This window comes from Nematolebias whitei, chromosome 6, assembly GCF_014905685.2.
Source record: "Nematolebias whitei isolate Nwh7 chromosome 6, NemWhi1, whole genome shotgun sequence".
Classification (NCBI taxonomy): Eukaryota; Metazoa; Chordata; class Actinopteri; order Cyprinodontiformes; family Rivulidae; genus Nematolebias; species Nematolebias whitei.
The window spans coordinates 46564505-46582418 of NC_056503.1; the positions used below are offsets into that span (position 1 = coordinate 46564505).

General features: G+C 41.0%; 1 protein-coding gene across 6 annotated transcripts in view; it reads left to right on the top strand.

Annotated features, from left to right (window-relative positions):
* Window positions 1-929, top strand: part of actn4 (actinin, alpha 4) — a 68448-nt gene extending 67519 nt beyond the window's left edge. For 3 of the 6 annotated variants that reach the window (XM_037677670.1, XM_037677671.1, XM_037677665.1), the window contains one exon: window positions 470-929. In XM_037677670.1, coding sequence (XP_037533598.1) covers window positions 470-628 — 159 coding nt within the window. In that variant the 3' untranslated portion in view covers window positions 629-929. The remainder of the gene's footprint in view (window positions 1-469) is intronic. The other 3 variants (XM_037677668.1, XM_037677669.1, XM_037677666.1) reach the window with 1 other exon arrangement.
* The last annotated feature ends 16985 nt before the right edge of the window (window positions 930-17914 follow it).

Below are 17914 nucleotides of genomic sequence, written 5' to 3' on the forward strand. Positions count from 1 at the left end.
TGTCGGCCATGTTTGTTTCCGTCAGAACTGTCGGCCATGTTTGTTTCTGTCAGAACTGTCGGCCATGTTTGTTTCCGTCAGAACTGTCGGCCATGTTTGTTTCCGTCAGAACTGTTGGCCATGTTTGTTTCCATCAGAACTGACTGTCGGCCATGTTTGTTTCCATCAGAACTGTCGGCCATGTTTGTTTCCGTCAGAACTGTCGGCCATGTTTGTTTCCATCAGAACTGTCGGCCATGTTTGTTTCCGTCAGAACTGTCGGCCATGTTTGTTTCCATCAGAACTGACTGTCGGCCATGTTTGTTTCCATCAGAACTGACTGTCGGCCATGTTTGTTTCCATCAGAACTGACTGTCGGCCATGTTTGTTTCCATCAGAACTGACTGTCGGCCATGTTTGTTTCCATCAGAACTGTCAGCCATGTTTGTTTCCATCAGAACTGACTGTCGGCCATGTTTGTTTCCATCAGAACTACATCACAGCCGAGGAGCTGAGGCGGGAGCTGCCCCCGGACCAGGCCGAGTACTGCATCGCCCGCATGGCGCCCTACTCGGGGCCTGACGCTGTCCCCGGAGCCCTCGACTACATGTCCTTCTCCACCGCCCTGTATGGAGAGAGCGACCTGTAGAGGAGGGGAGAGGGGGGGCGCAGCGAGTGCAGCGGTTTGTTGTGAGGTGCCCCTGAATGTGCCGGTTCAAAAAATCTTTAGAATATTTTTACAACTCACGGCTGAACTTTCAGTTTGATCAGAAATACAAACGGGCACATCCAGGGGCAGCTGTGGGGGGGTCGTTACGGGTCTTTAGCTTCATCCTCTCATGTGGAGTCCAGCAGGGGAGGGACAGCAGTTAGGACCAGAGTGGGGGGGGCACAAGCTAATCTGATACTTATGCTAATTTTTGTTTATTTTATTAATTTTTCTTCTTGCCGGGGCGTCAGATTTGTGTAGATCCTGGAGAGAAATGGCGGCGGGGGGGGGGGGGGGGCGGGGTCAGTTGACCAACCAGAGATGGAAATCTTACCCATAATCCCCCACGTTGCTGGATCAGGTGACCTGTCTGACCTCGACTCTTCCCCTCCTCCTGTCCGTTTCTTTTGATTTCCCAGAGCGGGTCATTGTTTCTGCCTGGGGGGGCTGTTTTGTGGGACGGGGGGCTCAACGCTGTACATATCGACACGCAAACAGTCCCGGCCGTTAGAGGAGAACCAGGTTTCCAGTGAGCGAAGCAGAGTTGATTCAGGAGTTTCACCGAATTTTCTCAGTGGAAAGGTTTGAGCTTCAACGGATTTTCTCCTCAAAACAAACAAACAAATAAATAAAATTTAAAAAATCACCCGTAAACAAATTAAAGATGCAGATGTTTGTTACAGACCTTCTCATGGAGTCTGACAACTATTCATTCGAGTCCATTTCAATAACAGTATGGCGTTAATGTAAGTCCAGTTAGTTCTGAGGGATCTTTGAACATCTTCAGTCTCCACACTCGGTAAAAACATGGACGTTCTACATCCAGGTGCAGGTTGTTGTTTTCCTCCGTCATTATTTATCTCTGAGGAGAAGAACTTAAACTGAGGACACGGTCCAATACGGCTAAAAACAAAATTACGTATCGAGAGGAGAAACTATGCAATCATGGTGGGATGAATCTGAGTTCTTCTGGAAATGCACCTGAAAGTTTCCGGTTCAAGTGAGATTTAGAAAGTGATCTGATGTTTGCTGACCGTTCATGTGGGAGGAGGGGGGGCGGAGTCTCGGACCAAAACAGTTTGTTTTCCCTGCGGGTTTGGAGAGAAATGAACTCTGAAGTTTTCTGTTTTTGTACTCTTTAATATCGAACCTTATCTGCTGTACTGGAAACTGCAACGCCTTCTGTCTGATGAGTGACTTTCACAAAGCACACATAAAGGTTTCCTTACAAAACACTCCGCTTGGCTCCGCCTCTTTTTTATTTTTTATTTTAACCTGTTTCTGGTCCGTTTTATTCAAACTCACTCATTTAAAACAGAATCCTCTCAGAGCTGCACACATGATCAAATGTCTGAGGCCAGCAGATCCTGTCGAACAGTCATCGACTTCCTGTTCTGAGCAGCACACCGGCGACAGTGGGAAGGAACATCTCGTTTAACAGGAAGGAACCTCCAGCAGAACCAAGATGGACGCCATCTGCCTCCGCTGGCTGGGGTCAGAAAGGACAGGAAAGAAACGCACAAAATCACTAGTCCAGGTGTGGTTTCCATGATCCAGGATGAGTTTTCTATGATCCAGGTCTTCCTGTGGACCATGTGTGGTTTTCTATGATCCAGGTGTGGTTCATGTGGTCCAGGATGAGTTTTCTATGATCCAGCTGCGGTTCCTGTGGTCCAGGTGTAGTTTTCTATGATCCAGGTACAGTTCCTCTGATCCAGGTGTGGTTTTCTATGATCCAGCTGCAGTTCCTGTGGTTCTCTATGATCCAGGTGTGGTTCATGTGGCCTAGGTGTAGTTTTCTATGATCCAGCTATGGTTCCTGTGGTCCAGGTGTGGTTATCTATGATCCAGGTGTGGTTCATGTGGTCTAGGTGTAGTTTTCTATGATCCGGGTCTTCCTGTGGAAGGAAAGAAAAAGACGAAGTTCATGCTCAATCATCCAGGTACCATATCCAGTAATGCTCAGTCAGGTCGTCTGGACAGTTTTTTTTTTTATATATATATCGAGACGTTTCACCCTCTATCCCGAGGGCTTCATCAGTCTGAGGAGCTCGGAAAAAACCTGTTTCCCCACAAAGCAGTAAACTTGTTAAGTGGACCAACCAGTTTGCTAAAGAATAGGTGGTTTCTGGAAAGAAAAAAGACGTTAATGATAGAGAACTTTGTAAATACAAACATGGAGAGTGGAGCTGGTAAAGCATCAGCAGAGTGAAGAACCTGGACCATCTGGACCTTCAGCCAGGATCGAACACTGAAGCTCCGCCCAGTAGAGATAAGGAGCCAGTGGAGAGAAGCTAAAACTGGAGAGATATGATCTCTCCCAGTAACTCCAGTTAAGACTCTGGCAGCAGCATTTTGGATCAACTGGAGATGTTTTAAAGAAGTATTTGGACACCCAGATAATAAACCGTTGCAATAGTCCAGTCTAGACGTGACAAATTAATGAACCAGTTTTTCTGCATCATTTTTAGATCGGATGTTTCTAATTTTAGTGATATTACCAGTGGTGGGATGTAACTAAGTACAAATACTTTGTTACTGTTCTTAAGTACATTTTTCATGTATCTGTACTTAAGTAGAGTTAAATGTGGGTACTTTATACTTTTACTCCACTACATTTTACATCAAGTATCTGTACTTTCTACTACACTACATTTCTATAATGTATTGAGTTACAAGTTACATTCCTGTTGCTGCTTTTTGATTTGTTTATTTTGAAAGTAAAGTGGTGAGAGGGGAGCTGGTCCACTGAATCACTGCAAAGTGGGCAGGTAACGTTAGGCCCGCCTTCAAGAAGAGCTGGACCAATTATATATATTCTAGTACTTTGTACATATGTCACTGAGCTGGGTGCACCTGCAGCACCACTAACACCCAAAATGTATTCCACTGCAAGAGAGTCAGCCAGAAGATACGCTCCACCCATGGCCTTAATGAAAGACTGCTCAGTACAACAGGACAGCTTCTCGCCCCCCAAAGAGAAGGACTGGACTCAAAAAAACTTTGAAAACCAACTTCTTCTGAACTTGAACAAGAAATTCTTGCTGCAATATTAAAATGTGACAGTTCATGGATGTTAGGAGACAAGAGATGTCTCCAAATGGCTCGACACTCGGTCCAAGTTTTAAAAATGGTGTCAGGAAGTTAAAATATTGTTCAATACTGACTCGTTACAAGGTTGAATAGACAGTATTTTAACTAGAGTTGATGACAAACTGGAGTTGAAATGATCAGAGTCTGTTCCTTTGTTAGGTCTAATGCTCCTTTTGTTCAGGCAGACAACTTTTACTGAAACGTGTTTACTGCAGTTAAAATGACACGTTGGTTTTGCTTTGTGTTAAATAAAAACTTTCAAAGGTATAATCATTCCTCTTTTTTATTTTGATTAATGACATTTAACTCTGCAGGTCATCCCTGAAATTCTGATGCACAGAATCACAAGTCCAAGTGTGAACTGTGTCACAGAGTAAACGCAAGTATTATCTGCAGCAATGTTCATTAAAATGGAACGACACTATTAATGTATTGCAGAAAATATACAAAAGTACATATGGTAGGCAGACTTAAAGATATGTAGACCATTGCATTCAGTAATACATTCAGCAAGTACTTTTACTTTTAATACTTTTAAGTATTTTAAAAGCAAGTACTTATTTACTTTTACTTAAGTAAAAATGTTAATGTGGTACTTCTACCTTTACTAGAGTACATTTTTGTCTGTTTATTTGTACTTTTACTTAAGTACAGTGTTTGAGTACTTTCTCCACCACTGGATATTACGCAGGTGGAAGAAGGGGGTTCTAGTAACATTTTTAATGTGGGGGATAAAAGACATGTCCTGATCAAAAATAACACCAAGATTTTTAACATTAGAGCTGGAGGACAGATTAATGCATCTAAGGAGGGAGAAAGACTGAAACATTGATGGTGTTCAGGTCCAAAAACTGAAACCTCTGTCTCACTCCTTTTGAACACCGTGCTCAAAAGGAGAAAATTAAGGGTCATCCAGGTTTTTATATCTTTAAGACATGATTGTCATAAGTAGCTGATTGGATTCATTGGGTTTTATTGACAAATATAACTGAGTATCATCAACATAATGAAATTTTATCCCATGCTGTTTAACAACATCACCTAATGGAAGCATAAGGTAAATAATACTAGTCCAAGCACTGAACCCTGAGGAACCATGACTATCTTTGGTGTATGAAGAATATTTATTATTATCAGATAAATATGATTTAAATAAATTTAGAGCTGTTCCTGTAATTCCAACATCATATTCAAGTCTCTGTAGTAGAATATTAAGATGAACTGTATCAAATGCAGCACTGAGGTCTAACAGGACCAGTGTGGACACCTGTCCATTGTCAGAGGCCATGAGAACATCATTAGTTCACCGGTGCAGATTCAGTGCTGAGGTGAGCTCTAAACTCCGACTGACACTCCTCAGATCACTTATTTTCAAATGTTCATAACTTCCCTCCAAAACAGTCACATGATGTTAAATTGGTTTATTCTGATCGAATTAACGTCATTTACTGTAAAAAAAATTAAAAAATAATAATTCATGAAATTTCTCATGCAGCATTCATATCAGAAGAGTGAGTGAACTGTGATGATCCACATGGATAAAAAACAAGTTCACTTGGAACATTTCTCATCTGGGTCATGTGACCGTGGATCAGTTGTACTCCTGATTTAAACCAGCAAGTCACTAACAGGCTTCCGTAGCCTCAATGACAAACTGTTGTCATTTTCTCAGATCAGGAAGCACCCGATAGGTTGAACTATTAAAAGACGTGTCGCACGTCTCTCTGGCAAACAGTACTGTTGAAAGTTTCACTTAATCTTAATAAGTGTGAACTGTTGTCAGTGAATAATTTCACACACTCCTCTGTTTGTGGCGTCCCTGTCAAAGATTCTGTAACATACCTGGGTATCAGTATCACTAAGAATAGTAAAAACAGAAGTATTGTTAATTTCACTCCTGTCCTTGAAAAGTCAAAAGGTTTTTAACATTTGGCTACAAACAGATCTGTCCCTGAGAGGTAGAGTCCTGCTCACTAAAGCAGAAGGATTGTCCCGTCTGGCCTGTACTGCCCAGTCTCCCCAGTGTCTTTATGTTGATAAACCAGTTTGTAAATCTGCCGACAGACATAGAAGGAAGTCTGTGTTCATGGAAACATGGATGGAGAAACAAATATGGTCACGCACTCATCTCATGGATGAAAAAGGAAATTTATATGACTATGAAGAATTCACAAAAAAATATAATCTAATCTGTACCAAAAAAGACTGTGATAAAGTAACAAAAAATATACCAATTGCATTTGTTCAGTTAATAAAGAATAATTATGAAACTAAACCAACAATTAGTTTCCCGAGCATCAATCTCAATGGACTAAATTTAACACACAATAAATGCAACAACAAATTTTTAAGACAACATTTAATAAAAACAATATATTCTGGTCAGGCAAGAAGAAAGTTTCACGATTTCTATGATAAGAAGGAAAGAATAAAAATAATGACGACATATCTGGGCTTCCCTCTTCCACCTAAATATAAAGAATTACATTTCAAAACTCTAAATAATATTTATCCTTCTAACGAGTTTATCAGAAATAGATTTAAATTTGAATGTGATAACTGTTCTATATGTAACGAACCTGAAACAACAGAACATTTATTTTATTTCTGTCATTCTGTGAATTATGGAAATCCCTTCACGATCTCCTGACCATCAAATCTATGAACATAGACTCCTTCTCCGTTCAGAATATATTATATGGATATGTATCTGAAAATAAAAAAGATGAATACTTTGTCAATAACATTATCATAATATTGAAATTCTATATACATAAATGCAGATATGGCAAGTCTAAACCATTATGGTCTGTATTCAAACAAGAACTCCAGTTGTTAAAACTTTCATTAGACTGTGATCACCTCGCTCAGATAATATAGCCCTCTGACAAATTATTTTAGTAATTATGTAGATTCTTAGATAAATAGTTAGTTGTTTAATTTACTGTACTATATTATTAGCAAACTCTCAAATAGTATATTACCTAAATTGTAGATATTTGTATATGTTTATATGTATCATTGTAATTTGAGATTGTCATTTGTTGTTCTATTTGTGTTCTTTTGTTCTGTATGTTCAGTAGTTCAATAAAGTAAAAAAAAAAAACAAATCTGCCGACAGAACGCTCTCCGACTTCTTATGGAAAAACAAAACACATTATTTAATCTGTCGTCTTAAACAATGTTAAGCCTGGTGGGCTAAATTTTATTGACTTTGACTCCTTTAATAACACTTTTAAAATAAAATGGATCAAAAATTATCTTAAAATCCCAAACTCTACCTGGAACTTCATTTCACAGCACGTCTTTTCACATTTAGGCGGTTTAGAGTTTGTTCTCCTTTATATTTACAGTATTCCCAAAATACCCACTAAGCTTCCACCAACAGGTACTTTTAGCTCGGTCCCTTATCCATAAACACATTTTTTATCCGCAGAGATGTTACATCTGGAACAACTCCAACATAATATTCAAAAACAAGTTGTTATTTTATCAGAAATGGTTTAACTGTGGTATTATTCAAGTTAATCAGCTATTTAATAACACAGGTCTTCTGAATTTCTTACTCAGTACAAGGTTCCTGTCGCTCCAAGAGAATAAAGTATCGTCTTCCATCCCATCTGGTTTGCTCATGTTTAAAGATGTTGACTTCTCTTCTATCCAGTCTACGAGTCCTCCTGACCCCACTGCTTCTCAACTCAACTAAAAGGCGTCAATTCCAAAATCAGTTCTTTATTTCAAGAGAATCTGGTTTCATCTCCATCTTGTGTTTCCTATTGGAACATCTTTGTGCAGAATGTTAATTGGAAAAAAGTTTGGTCTCTCCCGCAATTTTTTTTTCTCACTATTAAAGTCAAAGAAGTACGACGGAGCTTTAGGTCGTAAAGAAGTTTCTTTTAAATTAACTCGCGAGTTTTATCCAACCAAACACTTTCTTCAGAAATACAAAGTTGATATTGATATTTCATGTTAAGCTTTATCCAGAAACATCTGTTCATCTTTTCTGGAAGTGTACATACTCACAGAACTTTTGGAAGGACATTGTTGCTCTGATTCCCAATAACATCCAACCAGGTTTCCTTCTCTATTTTGAAAATGTTCTGCTTGGTGTCCTAGATTTCAAGAGGAAAGACTCCTCTCACGTCTTTATTATCTATCTGATCTTGTTACTTGCTAAGTTCCATATCCATAAAAGTAAAATGATGCATAGGAAACCTTTTTTTTTTTATCTCTTTGTAATGGATGTAAAACTGAATCTTGACTCAATCTCAGACTCGAATAACAGAAAGGCTATAAAACCAAAAAAATATCTGTAATGAATACAACTTAACTTTGTAAATTTTTTTTTTTTTTTTTTTGGTATATTCAATGTTCTTTAGTGTGTATTTTTTAGATTGTTGTATTTGAAGTAAAGTTCTAAATAAAGATTTAAAAAAAGATAGGTTTAGAACATTAAACATTAAAATGGTTTAGAATAAATATTAATTCCATATAATTAATTCCATATTGTCTATAAACAGTTTAAAATAGTTTGCAACCTATTTTTTATGTTACATGTTTGTATTATTTTATTTAAGGATCCAAACCATATTTCTGGTTTTGACCTGCAGTACCAGTCATCCACCACCAGGGGGCGCTCTCCTCTCATTCCATTCAACTGCTCAGACAGGAAGCGCCGCTCGTGATTCTTTCTTACAGGTAATGCTGATAGACATATTATATATTTGTATCCTGTATATTAAGACAATTTAGAGACAATTATTTAGTAAACTTTAGACGCATTTTTTAGTTTTATGAGTATATATAGCATTTCTGGTGTATTGGCTGCTAAGCTAACGGTAGAAGCTAAAAAGCTGCGCTAACTTTTTTTTTTTTTTTTGTGAGGAAACATGTTATAACGCAGATATTTAGCTATGTCTTCTCGTTTTTGTTTTATTAATTAGCTTTTATAGGTAATCATTTATTATTTTTATGATCTTTAGAAGTGTTTTTCTTGTTTCATGAGTTTTTAGACATAACTTTTCTGTGCGCCAGTTGTGTAGCCGCTAAGCTAACAGCAAAAACTAAGAACTTGTTTGTTGTTATTTGAGTGTACAGAAATTTAATATGTGGAAACACTGATATTTGGCAGTTTATTAATATTTTGCTTTGTTACTTTTTTCCCCACTTTATGACATTTAGAGTCGGAGAGATTTATTTGTCATTAGCATCTCGTGTGGTACATGTGGTGGAACGAGATTATGCACACAGGGTCCCAGGTACAGGTAATAAAATGTAGAAGAAAAACAGTAATAAGATCTAAGATATGAACTAAGAAAAACATTAACTGATTGGCATGTTTTGTGTTTATATTCATTCCATTAAACTGCTGAGAGAGGAAGCAAGTTAAAATCACTGGTGATTCTTTCTCCCCTGTTTACAGGTGTGTCACACATGCAGGACTTTATCAGAACTGAACATGAGAGATCTGTGAGAGCAGCAGATGGCGCTCCAGTCCTGCGTCAACTGGACCTCCAGCAGTCCACCTCTCTGTCCTGCTCCTGGGACACCGCCTGATTTAAACCCTCATGATGCGCTCGGAGTAAAACCAAAACCAGGTAAAGATGCTCTAAAAGTTCTCCAGGCTCACGGTATGGAAGCAGAGTTTGACACCTGCTGTGGATTGTATGAAATAAATGATGTCAGCATGAATCATCTGCTGCGTTTAAACGCTCAGCTGTAGAGAAATGGATCCTGCAGCGTGTGTGTGTCCGTCCTGCTCCTCATGACTAATAACCAGACGACCTCCAGGTCACTCGCATGGTTTCACTCCAGGAGGTCCGTAAAAACGCAGGACGCAGCTCATCTATAATTCATCCGTCATTTACCGGCTTCTTCCTTTTCAAGTCACGGGGGTCACCCTTCTCCAGCAGTCACTGTATGAGAGGCGGGGGACACCTGGACAGGTCTCCAGTCCATCACAGGGACACATAGACAACAGTGAGACAAACAACCATTCACTTTCTCACTCTCACCTACGGACAGTTTAGAGTTACCAATCAGCATAACGCATGTTTTTGTTCTGTGGGAGGAAACCGGAGTACCCGGAGAAAACCCACGCAGCACGGAGAGCACATGTAAACACCCAGAAAGGCCCCCAGCCAGGATTTGAACCAGCGACTTGCTCGCTGGGAGGCAACAGCTCTACCAGCTGACACCATGCTGCCCTCATCTATAATTCATCCGAGGTAAACTTCTCCTCACCGAGCCATTTGTTCTGGTTTAACGAGACGACACGAGCCCACAAAAACATCAGGTCCACAGTTTCTGTGACCGCTATTCTTCTTTCTCTTTCATTCTCTTCATTCATTAGTTCCTCAAAGAACTCCTTCCATCTTCCCGTCACACTCTCCTCACTTGTTAGAATGTTACCATTCCTATCTTTAACAAGCCTAAACTGCTGCACATCCTTTCCAGCCTGATCCCTCTGTCTTGCCAATCGGTACAAGTCCTTCTCGCCCTCTTTAGTGTCCAGTCTCCCATACAACTCATCGTACGCCCTCTGCTTTACCTAAGCTACTTCCCTCTTTGCTCTACGTCCCATCTCCTTATATTCCTGTCTCCTCTCTTCAGTCCTCTCACCGTCATATTTCTTCTTGACTAACCTCTTTCTTTGAACGGCGTCCTGCACTTCACTATTCCACCACCAGGTTTCTTTATCATCCATTCTCTGTTCAGATGACACAGCAAGTACCTTCCTACCTGTCTCTAATTACTGTTGTTGTAGTAGTCCAGTCATCTGGAAGCTCTTTCTTACCACCCAGAGCCTTTAACAGCTCCTCTATGAACTCCTCACAACATTCTTTCTTCTTCTGCTTCCACCATTTACTACATGAGATTACACTTTTATTTTTCAAGTTTGACCACAACAACAGAGCATCAGTAAATACTGTTTGCTGTTGGCAAAGTTAAAAACATTGAAATAGTTGGATGTTTAATCTACATATCTTTTTGTGTTTGAAAGAGACCTTCTGATGTGTGGTTGAGTTAGCTAACACTAATAACTGAGACCTGGCTCAGTACGAAGCCCAGAGCTAAAAATAGTTGTTAGCTATAATTTGGTTTTCTGACTACTTTTTTGTGGCCAGAATAAATTTCTAAAAGGGCTGTAACCGGCCCATGAGCCACTAGTTCAATGATTTTGATAGACATTAAAACAGTGTCTTTCTTGTCGTTAATTGTTTTGTGTTTATTAACACTTGTTTCTACATGAATTTAATTTCCTGCTGAAAAACGTGTTGAATATTTCCTCAGGATGCTCGTGCTCCTCTGAGCCTCTGCTCTGTGGGTCCAAATCGATTTTTTTATTTAGCTTTGCTCATTATTGATAGTTGCCACCACGTCCTTCAGCACAGATTAATTTGACTTCAGCCGAACAGTTTGACCTCAGCCAGGAAAACGTTGGTCCTTTACGTCAACAGTGTCTCATTCAAAAGGACAAAATATTAAAAATGTATCTTGTTCTGTGCGTCAGAACATCTGATTGGCTGCTTCTTGAACAAAGACAACCCTGACTTTAAGGTCAGTAAGAGTCATTTAAACCTGAAAGAGTCATAGATATAATCAGTCTCCTCTATTTAACTGCTCACAGCACCGGTTACCATTTCTCTGAACTTCAGACAGAAATGAGTGAAAAACGCACCTCCAGGATGTTTTTAACTGATGAACCTCCTCACCTCAAAGGATGGACCACAGAAAAGACAACTTCTGGGGAAAAATAAATAAATAATTGCTCGTTAGGCTCTTAGTTCCCATCAGTCTGTCATCAAGACACAATTCTTTCCCCATTTCTTCAGTTGAATCTGTCAAAAATACCAAAGAGAACAGTTGGAAAAAACCAAACAAAAATCAACAAAACACCTCCAGATCCACGTCAGCTTTCTGAAAAAGTTGTCTTGAAAACAAAAGTAAAGCCACAAAAACCTTCTGGACCGCAGGAAGACGTTGAGGTTCACACAGTTTCATGGATTTGGAGTTTATTCACACACCAAACAAATCCCAGGAACTCCAGAGGGAGCGCCAAAGTTTCTGGGGTTTCACGTTCACTCAGAAAGCTTTAGATTGATTTAGAAACAATGACAGCTGATCAAATTATTCTTTGATTAAACCGAAAGAGTGACGATTTTTAAAACACGGCTCTGCCTTCATACAGATGTTACGACTTTGTGCTCTTTTAGCTGTTTGTATATCAAAACATTCGGCTCCTCAAACCAGGCAGAGAGCTGATCTATGAGCTGTAGGAGAGGCTGTTGGTGTCTGTCAGACCAGCAACTGTGGCAGTCATCAGCGTACTTAATTAATGTGAAGTCTTTGTTGTTATGTTGCAACTCATTTTATGTACAAAGAGAATAAAAGTGGTACTAGCACGCAACCCTGTGGAACACCAGTGTTCAAAACCCTGCAGTAGATGAGTGTTATTAACACAGACTCATTGGGGTCTTCCCCTCAAAACCTTTCTAATCCACAACACAAGACGGCTGCTGACATTTAGATCACGTAGGCGTTTTAAAAAGTTATGTAGCTGAACCGTATTAAAAGCTGATGAAAGGTCCACGAATAATCTATGAACACATCTTCGGATTGTCATCTTCTACCCCTTGGTTAGAAACTGCATGAGGTCCATACACTCAGCTGTAAAATACATTAGTTCCCTGATCACCAGGAGCTCCATACATTTGCATAATACAGATGTGAGGGAGATTGGTCTAAAATCATTCAGAGCCTTTGCATGTGTTGTTTAGGGCACCAGGACAATAGCTGATGTTTTACATGCTTGTGGAACAAAGCCAGTATTAAGGAACAACTCGTATCTGTTTGAACACAGGACCACACTCTTTTAAAACACACTTCCTTTAGTCCCTTCTGGCCCAGACACTTTATGAGGATGGATTTTCTGAAAAATTGAAATGACCTTCTTCACCTGCAATTCCCCAGGAGTTGGTGTCAGGGCTGCACAGAAAGATTCAATCTCATAACTGAAATCAGGTAGGTCAAGTCTTGAATAATGGACATTTAGTTTCTTTCCAAGACCAAAAGGGTCAGAGTGCTGAAGGGAGCCTTTCTGTTTCCTCCCCATTGTTGTGCTCGGTCCCCTCCAGGCATCTCTTGTATTTCCATTACTCAGTTCCCTCTCAACCTTATCTTTATAATTTATTTGAACTCTCTTAATCATACAAATGATTTCCTTCTCTAGTTCCTTCACATTTTGCACATCTCTTCCTTTAAAAGTGGCTTTCTTTTGGTTTAGAAGATCCTTCATTTTTTATTGACCCGAGGTTTATTATTAGAGTAAAATCTGACTGTTCTTGTTTTAATGACATTGTTTATTATCTTTTTCCTCTTCTATTGCAAGAAGATGAATGAAATTCAGTCGTAGTACGACAGAGTCCATGTGTGTGAATGAGATGGAGGAGGTGGAACAGTGAGGCTACAAGGAGCAGAGGTCACGAAGGTGCAGGACTTCAAGGACTTGGGGTCCACTGTCCAGGAAAATGGGGAGTGTGATGAAGAGGTGAAGAAGAGAGTCCAGGCAGGATGGAGTGGATGGAGAAAAGTTTCAGGAGAGATTTGAGACAAAATGGCGTCAGCAAAGATCAAAGGAAAAGTTTACAAGACAGTGGTGAGACCAGCTATGTTGTATGGTCTGGAGACAGAGACATGGACAAAAAGACAGGAGACAGAACTGGAAGTGGCAGAAATGAAGATGTTGAGGTTCTCCTTAGGAGAGACAAGGATGGAGAAGATCAGGAATGAGATCATCAGAGGTACAGCACAGGTTGAGCAACTGGGAGATGAAGTTAGAGAGGACAGACTGAGATGGTTTGGACATGTCCAGAGGAGGGACAGTGGGTATATTGGTAGAAGAATGTTAGAAATGCAGCTGTCAGGAAAAAGACAAAGAGGAGATCTATGGATGCAGTTAGAGAGGACTTGGAGGTAGTTGGAGTGAGGACAGAGGACACAGAGGACAGAGTGAGACAGAGGAGGACTCGCTGTGGAGACCTCTGAAGAGGGAAAAGCCAAAAGAAGAATCTTAACAGGGAGGAGGCTCCGGAGAAGACCTGGAACTCTCTGGAAGGATTTTAAATCCATCCAGGACCTGGGAACCCTTTGGGGTTCTCCAGGAGGAGGTGGAGAGTGTCTCTGGGGAGTGGGAGGTCTGGGTTTCTCTCCTGGACCTGTTGGCTCTGCGACCCGACCACAGATATGTAGAATAAAAAACAGTAGAAAAATAAAAAATATAGATGGAGTACATTCAATCCAGTTAAGTTAAGTCGGGTCCTCTGGACGGTTTCTTCTTGTTGAAACGTTTCGTCTTTCATCTTAAAGACTTCATCGTCTTTTGGATGAAAAACAAAACGTTTCAACAAAAAGAAACCTGGGTTGATGTGTTTCAGTCGTTGTTGTCCCACACCAGCTGTGGACGGTCCACTTTGGAGACAAACTTTACTTCCGCTCTAAGCCAAAGGTCGACGACGCTCACGTCTTTGAGTGTGCGTGTGGTTCACGGTTCTGGGCTCAGATCGTTGTTTTAGGCGTAGCTCACGATGTCTGCAGGCTTCAGACACCGAGCTGAAGCAGTGAAGCAGTGAAGCAGTGAAGCAGTGAGCACCACACACAGCCACAGGTGAAGCCCTTAAGAACGGAGCTGCAGCCATAAAACCGTCTTGGTCCTGTTTCATCAGAATTATTCTTTCAAACAGACTAAATGTGACTGAGCATCAACAGCAAGAGCAAAATAAATAAGCATCTTCTACAGCTCTGTGCCAGGCAGGAGATCCAATAATGAGACATCGGTTTTAACGGTCTCTGGTGCACGGCTGTAAAAGGTTCTGTGGCTGCTCCACAGCTGTAGGTGAAGTGGAGCCATTTTCTCACCACGACTCGCTTCGACTCGACGTGGGTCTTTCCTCCATCTTGTTGGTTACAGTGTAACTGGTGTGACACCTCGATGTGGGTGCGACGGCTAACAGCATGTAGCAATGAACACGAAGTGAGTTAAAGTCATTAACACCTTCCACACTCTGCCATGGAGTCCAGGAATGGACGAGTCCAGTCCACATTCCCTCCACTGTTCAGAACCCGTGAGTCCGTTCGGTCTCGCTCCGTCTGAATTCTGTCGTCCGTCTGCTCCTGCTCAGAGCACCACAGTGTTTACCTGTTGTTTAATTCAGTTCAGTTTATTTATAAAGCGCCAAGTCACAACAGAAGTCGTCTCAGGCACTGAACAGAAACATTCGTATATAAAAATAATAATTTAACATTAATTATCTGAGGAGCAGCTTTGAGTTTAACTCCATCACAGAACTCTCATAGTGAGCAAGCATGAAGGCGACAGTGGAAAGGAAAAACTCCCTCATGAGGAAGAAACCTTTAGCAGAACCAGGATCAGGACAAGCGTTCATCTGCTTCAACCAGCTGGGTTTGGTAGGAACAGATACACAATGGCAGGTCAAGAATCACATGTTAATATAGAAATAGTGTCAAATGAAAACTATTAAATTTTAACAATTCCTTTAAGGAAATGAGGTCAGTTTGTCCTCCAGTAGTCTAACCCTATAGCAGCATAACAAGCCAACCCTAACTATAGGATTTATCAAAAATAAAAGTCTTAATCCCAGTGTTAAACTGGACCATGTGTCAGCCTCACGGACAGAAACTGGAAGTTCCACAAGAGAGGAGCCTGAGAACTGAAAGATCTTCCTCCCATTCTGCTTTTGGAAACTCTAGGAACCGCGAGTAAGCCTGCAGTCTGAGAGCAAAGTGCTCTGTTAGGAAAATATGGAACAATAAGATCTCACATATAAGATGGAGCTAGGTTGTTGAGAGCTTTGTAGGTTAGAAGTAAGATTTTTAATTCAGTTCTGGACTTGACAGGGAGCCAGTGGAGAGAAGCTAAAACTGGAGAGACATGATCTCTCCCAGTAACTCCAGTTAAGACTCTGGCAGCAGCATTTTGGATCAACTGAAGACGTTTTAAAGAAGAATTTGGACACCCCGATAATAAACCATTACAATAGTCCAGTCTAGACGTGACAAATGCATGGACCAGTTTTTCTGCATCATTTTTAGATGTTTCTAATTTTAGTGGAAGAAGGTGGTTCTAGTAACGTTTTTAATGTGGGGGATAAAAGACACGTCCTGATCAAAAATAACACCAAGATTTTTAACAGTAGAGCTGGAGGACAGATTAAAGTCATCCAAGGAGGAGAAAGACTGAAAAAAAAAATTCCTAAGGTGCTCAGGTTTAAAAACTAAAACCTCAGTCTTGTCTGAGATTAAAAGTAAAAAATTAAGGGTCATCCAGTTTTTTCTGTCTTTAAGACATGTTTGTAGTCTTAAGTATCTGAGTGGCTGTTTAATGGATATGTACCTGAGTGACATCACTCCCCGGTCAGTCATGGCTCTGCAGTCAGATCTTCAGCGGTCGAGAAAGTTTGAAGGCTCTAAATCACCCCCCCACATTACAGCTCAGACTCTCGGGCAGCCTGAAACACTCAGGCTCCTCAGAAAGCTGGAAAAGCTCTGGGCTTTATTGACCCGAGCACAGTAACTCACCCAGAACCAATTTAGCGCAGGATCCTATCGGGGGCGAACAACGATGGGTGTTTGGGGACTCGGACCTTCCTAACACCACGGCAGCAGAGTCACTCGAGCTTTATCTCCTGTTTTAAAAATAACTGTTAACATCTGCACCAACACCTGTCCATCAAGGTGCAGCCGTGCATGAAGGAACAAATCGAACAGCGATGTGTCGTGGAGCCACTGAAAGCAACTCACAGCCACGTTAAAGCAGCATTAAAGAAATGAGCTAACGTGATGAATTGGAAGAAGAGGAAGTGCATTTTTGCAGAGGTGTATTAAAGCCTGATCGACTGCACTGGACGGACTCTGGAGGATTTGACTGATTGACCGTTTCTTGCCTGCTTGGTCAGCAGGAGCCTGAAATGTGGCCCAGTGTTTAAGTAATTGGTTCTGCTGGAAGCTCTGACGGATGCCTCCTCCTCACTTCTCCCTCCGGCGCTCCTGCTTCGCCGCAGTTATCGAGTTACCTGAGATAACGTAAGTGAGGAGCTGCTGATATCCAGATTTAGACATTAAAGTCAGGCGTCGTAATAAAATGTGTCAGACTGCAGCACAGTCGTGGTTAATCTGTTCTCAGACTTTTTAATCTCTCGTTTAATTTTTATCATCCATCAGCTTCTCCTGCTCACGTTTTGTTTCTCTCCGGTAATTTCTTTTATTTTTTTTCCAGCTCCATTAATAATTGTGTCAGTGCTAATTCAGCATTCACACTGTAGTGATCCTGTTTCTCTTTATTATTATTCTGACTTCTGTACGTCGCTGCTGGTGGTGGACGGGACCAGACGTACAGACGAGGAGGAGCTGGAGTAAAATTGAAACATTTATTCAACCAAACATACGACATGTTGGCCAAACCTTCTGCTGAGAACACTCCAGGGAGCACGAGGCCCGACCGACACGGAGCTGCTGGTGGTGGACGGGACCAGACGTACAGACGAGGAGGAGCTGCTGGTGGTGGCGACCGCAGACTGAAGGAGAGGGAACTGGGAACACCTGGGCTGATTGTTAATGAGGAACAGGTGAGGGAGGGAGACTGAACAAACACCGAGGCTGACGGAGGTGAAATGGAACAAGAAACAAAACAAGACCTAAACCAGAACACTAAAGATCCGACAGAGAAACACAGAAGATCTGAACGGAACCGGAAACCAACAGAACCCAAAGTACAGAAAACATGAAAAGAATAAAGAACTTCAAGGACTACATCAAATCACAGAAAAACTCAGATGTGTATTCTGCATTCTGTTTTTAACTTCACACTTTTCAAACTATTTCACTTTGCTGACGGAATTTTCCGAAGTAAAATACATTAAAATTATTTCAGTTATTTCAACAATGGTTTAAAAAATCATCTATCCATCCATCATCTTTACCCGCTTCTTCCATTTTGGGTCGCCGGTGCCCATGTCCAGCAATCACTGTGCGAGGGGCGGGGGACACCTGGACAGGTCTCCAGTCCATCACAGGGACACATAGAGACAAACGAGACAAACAACCATTCACTCTCTC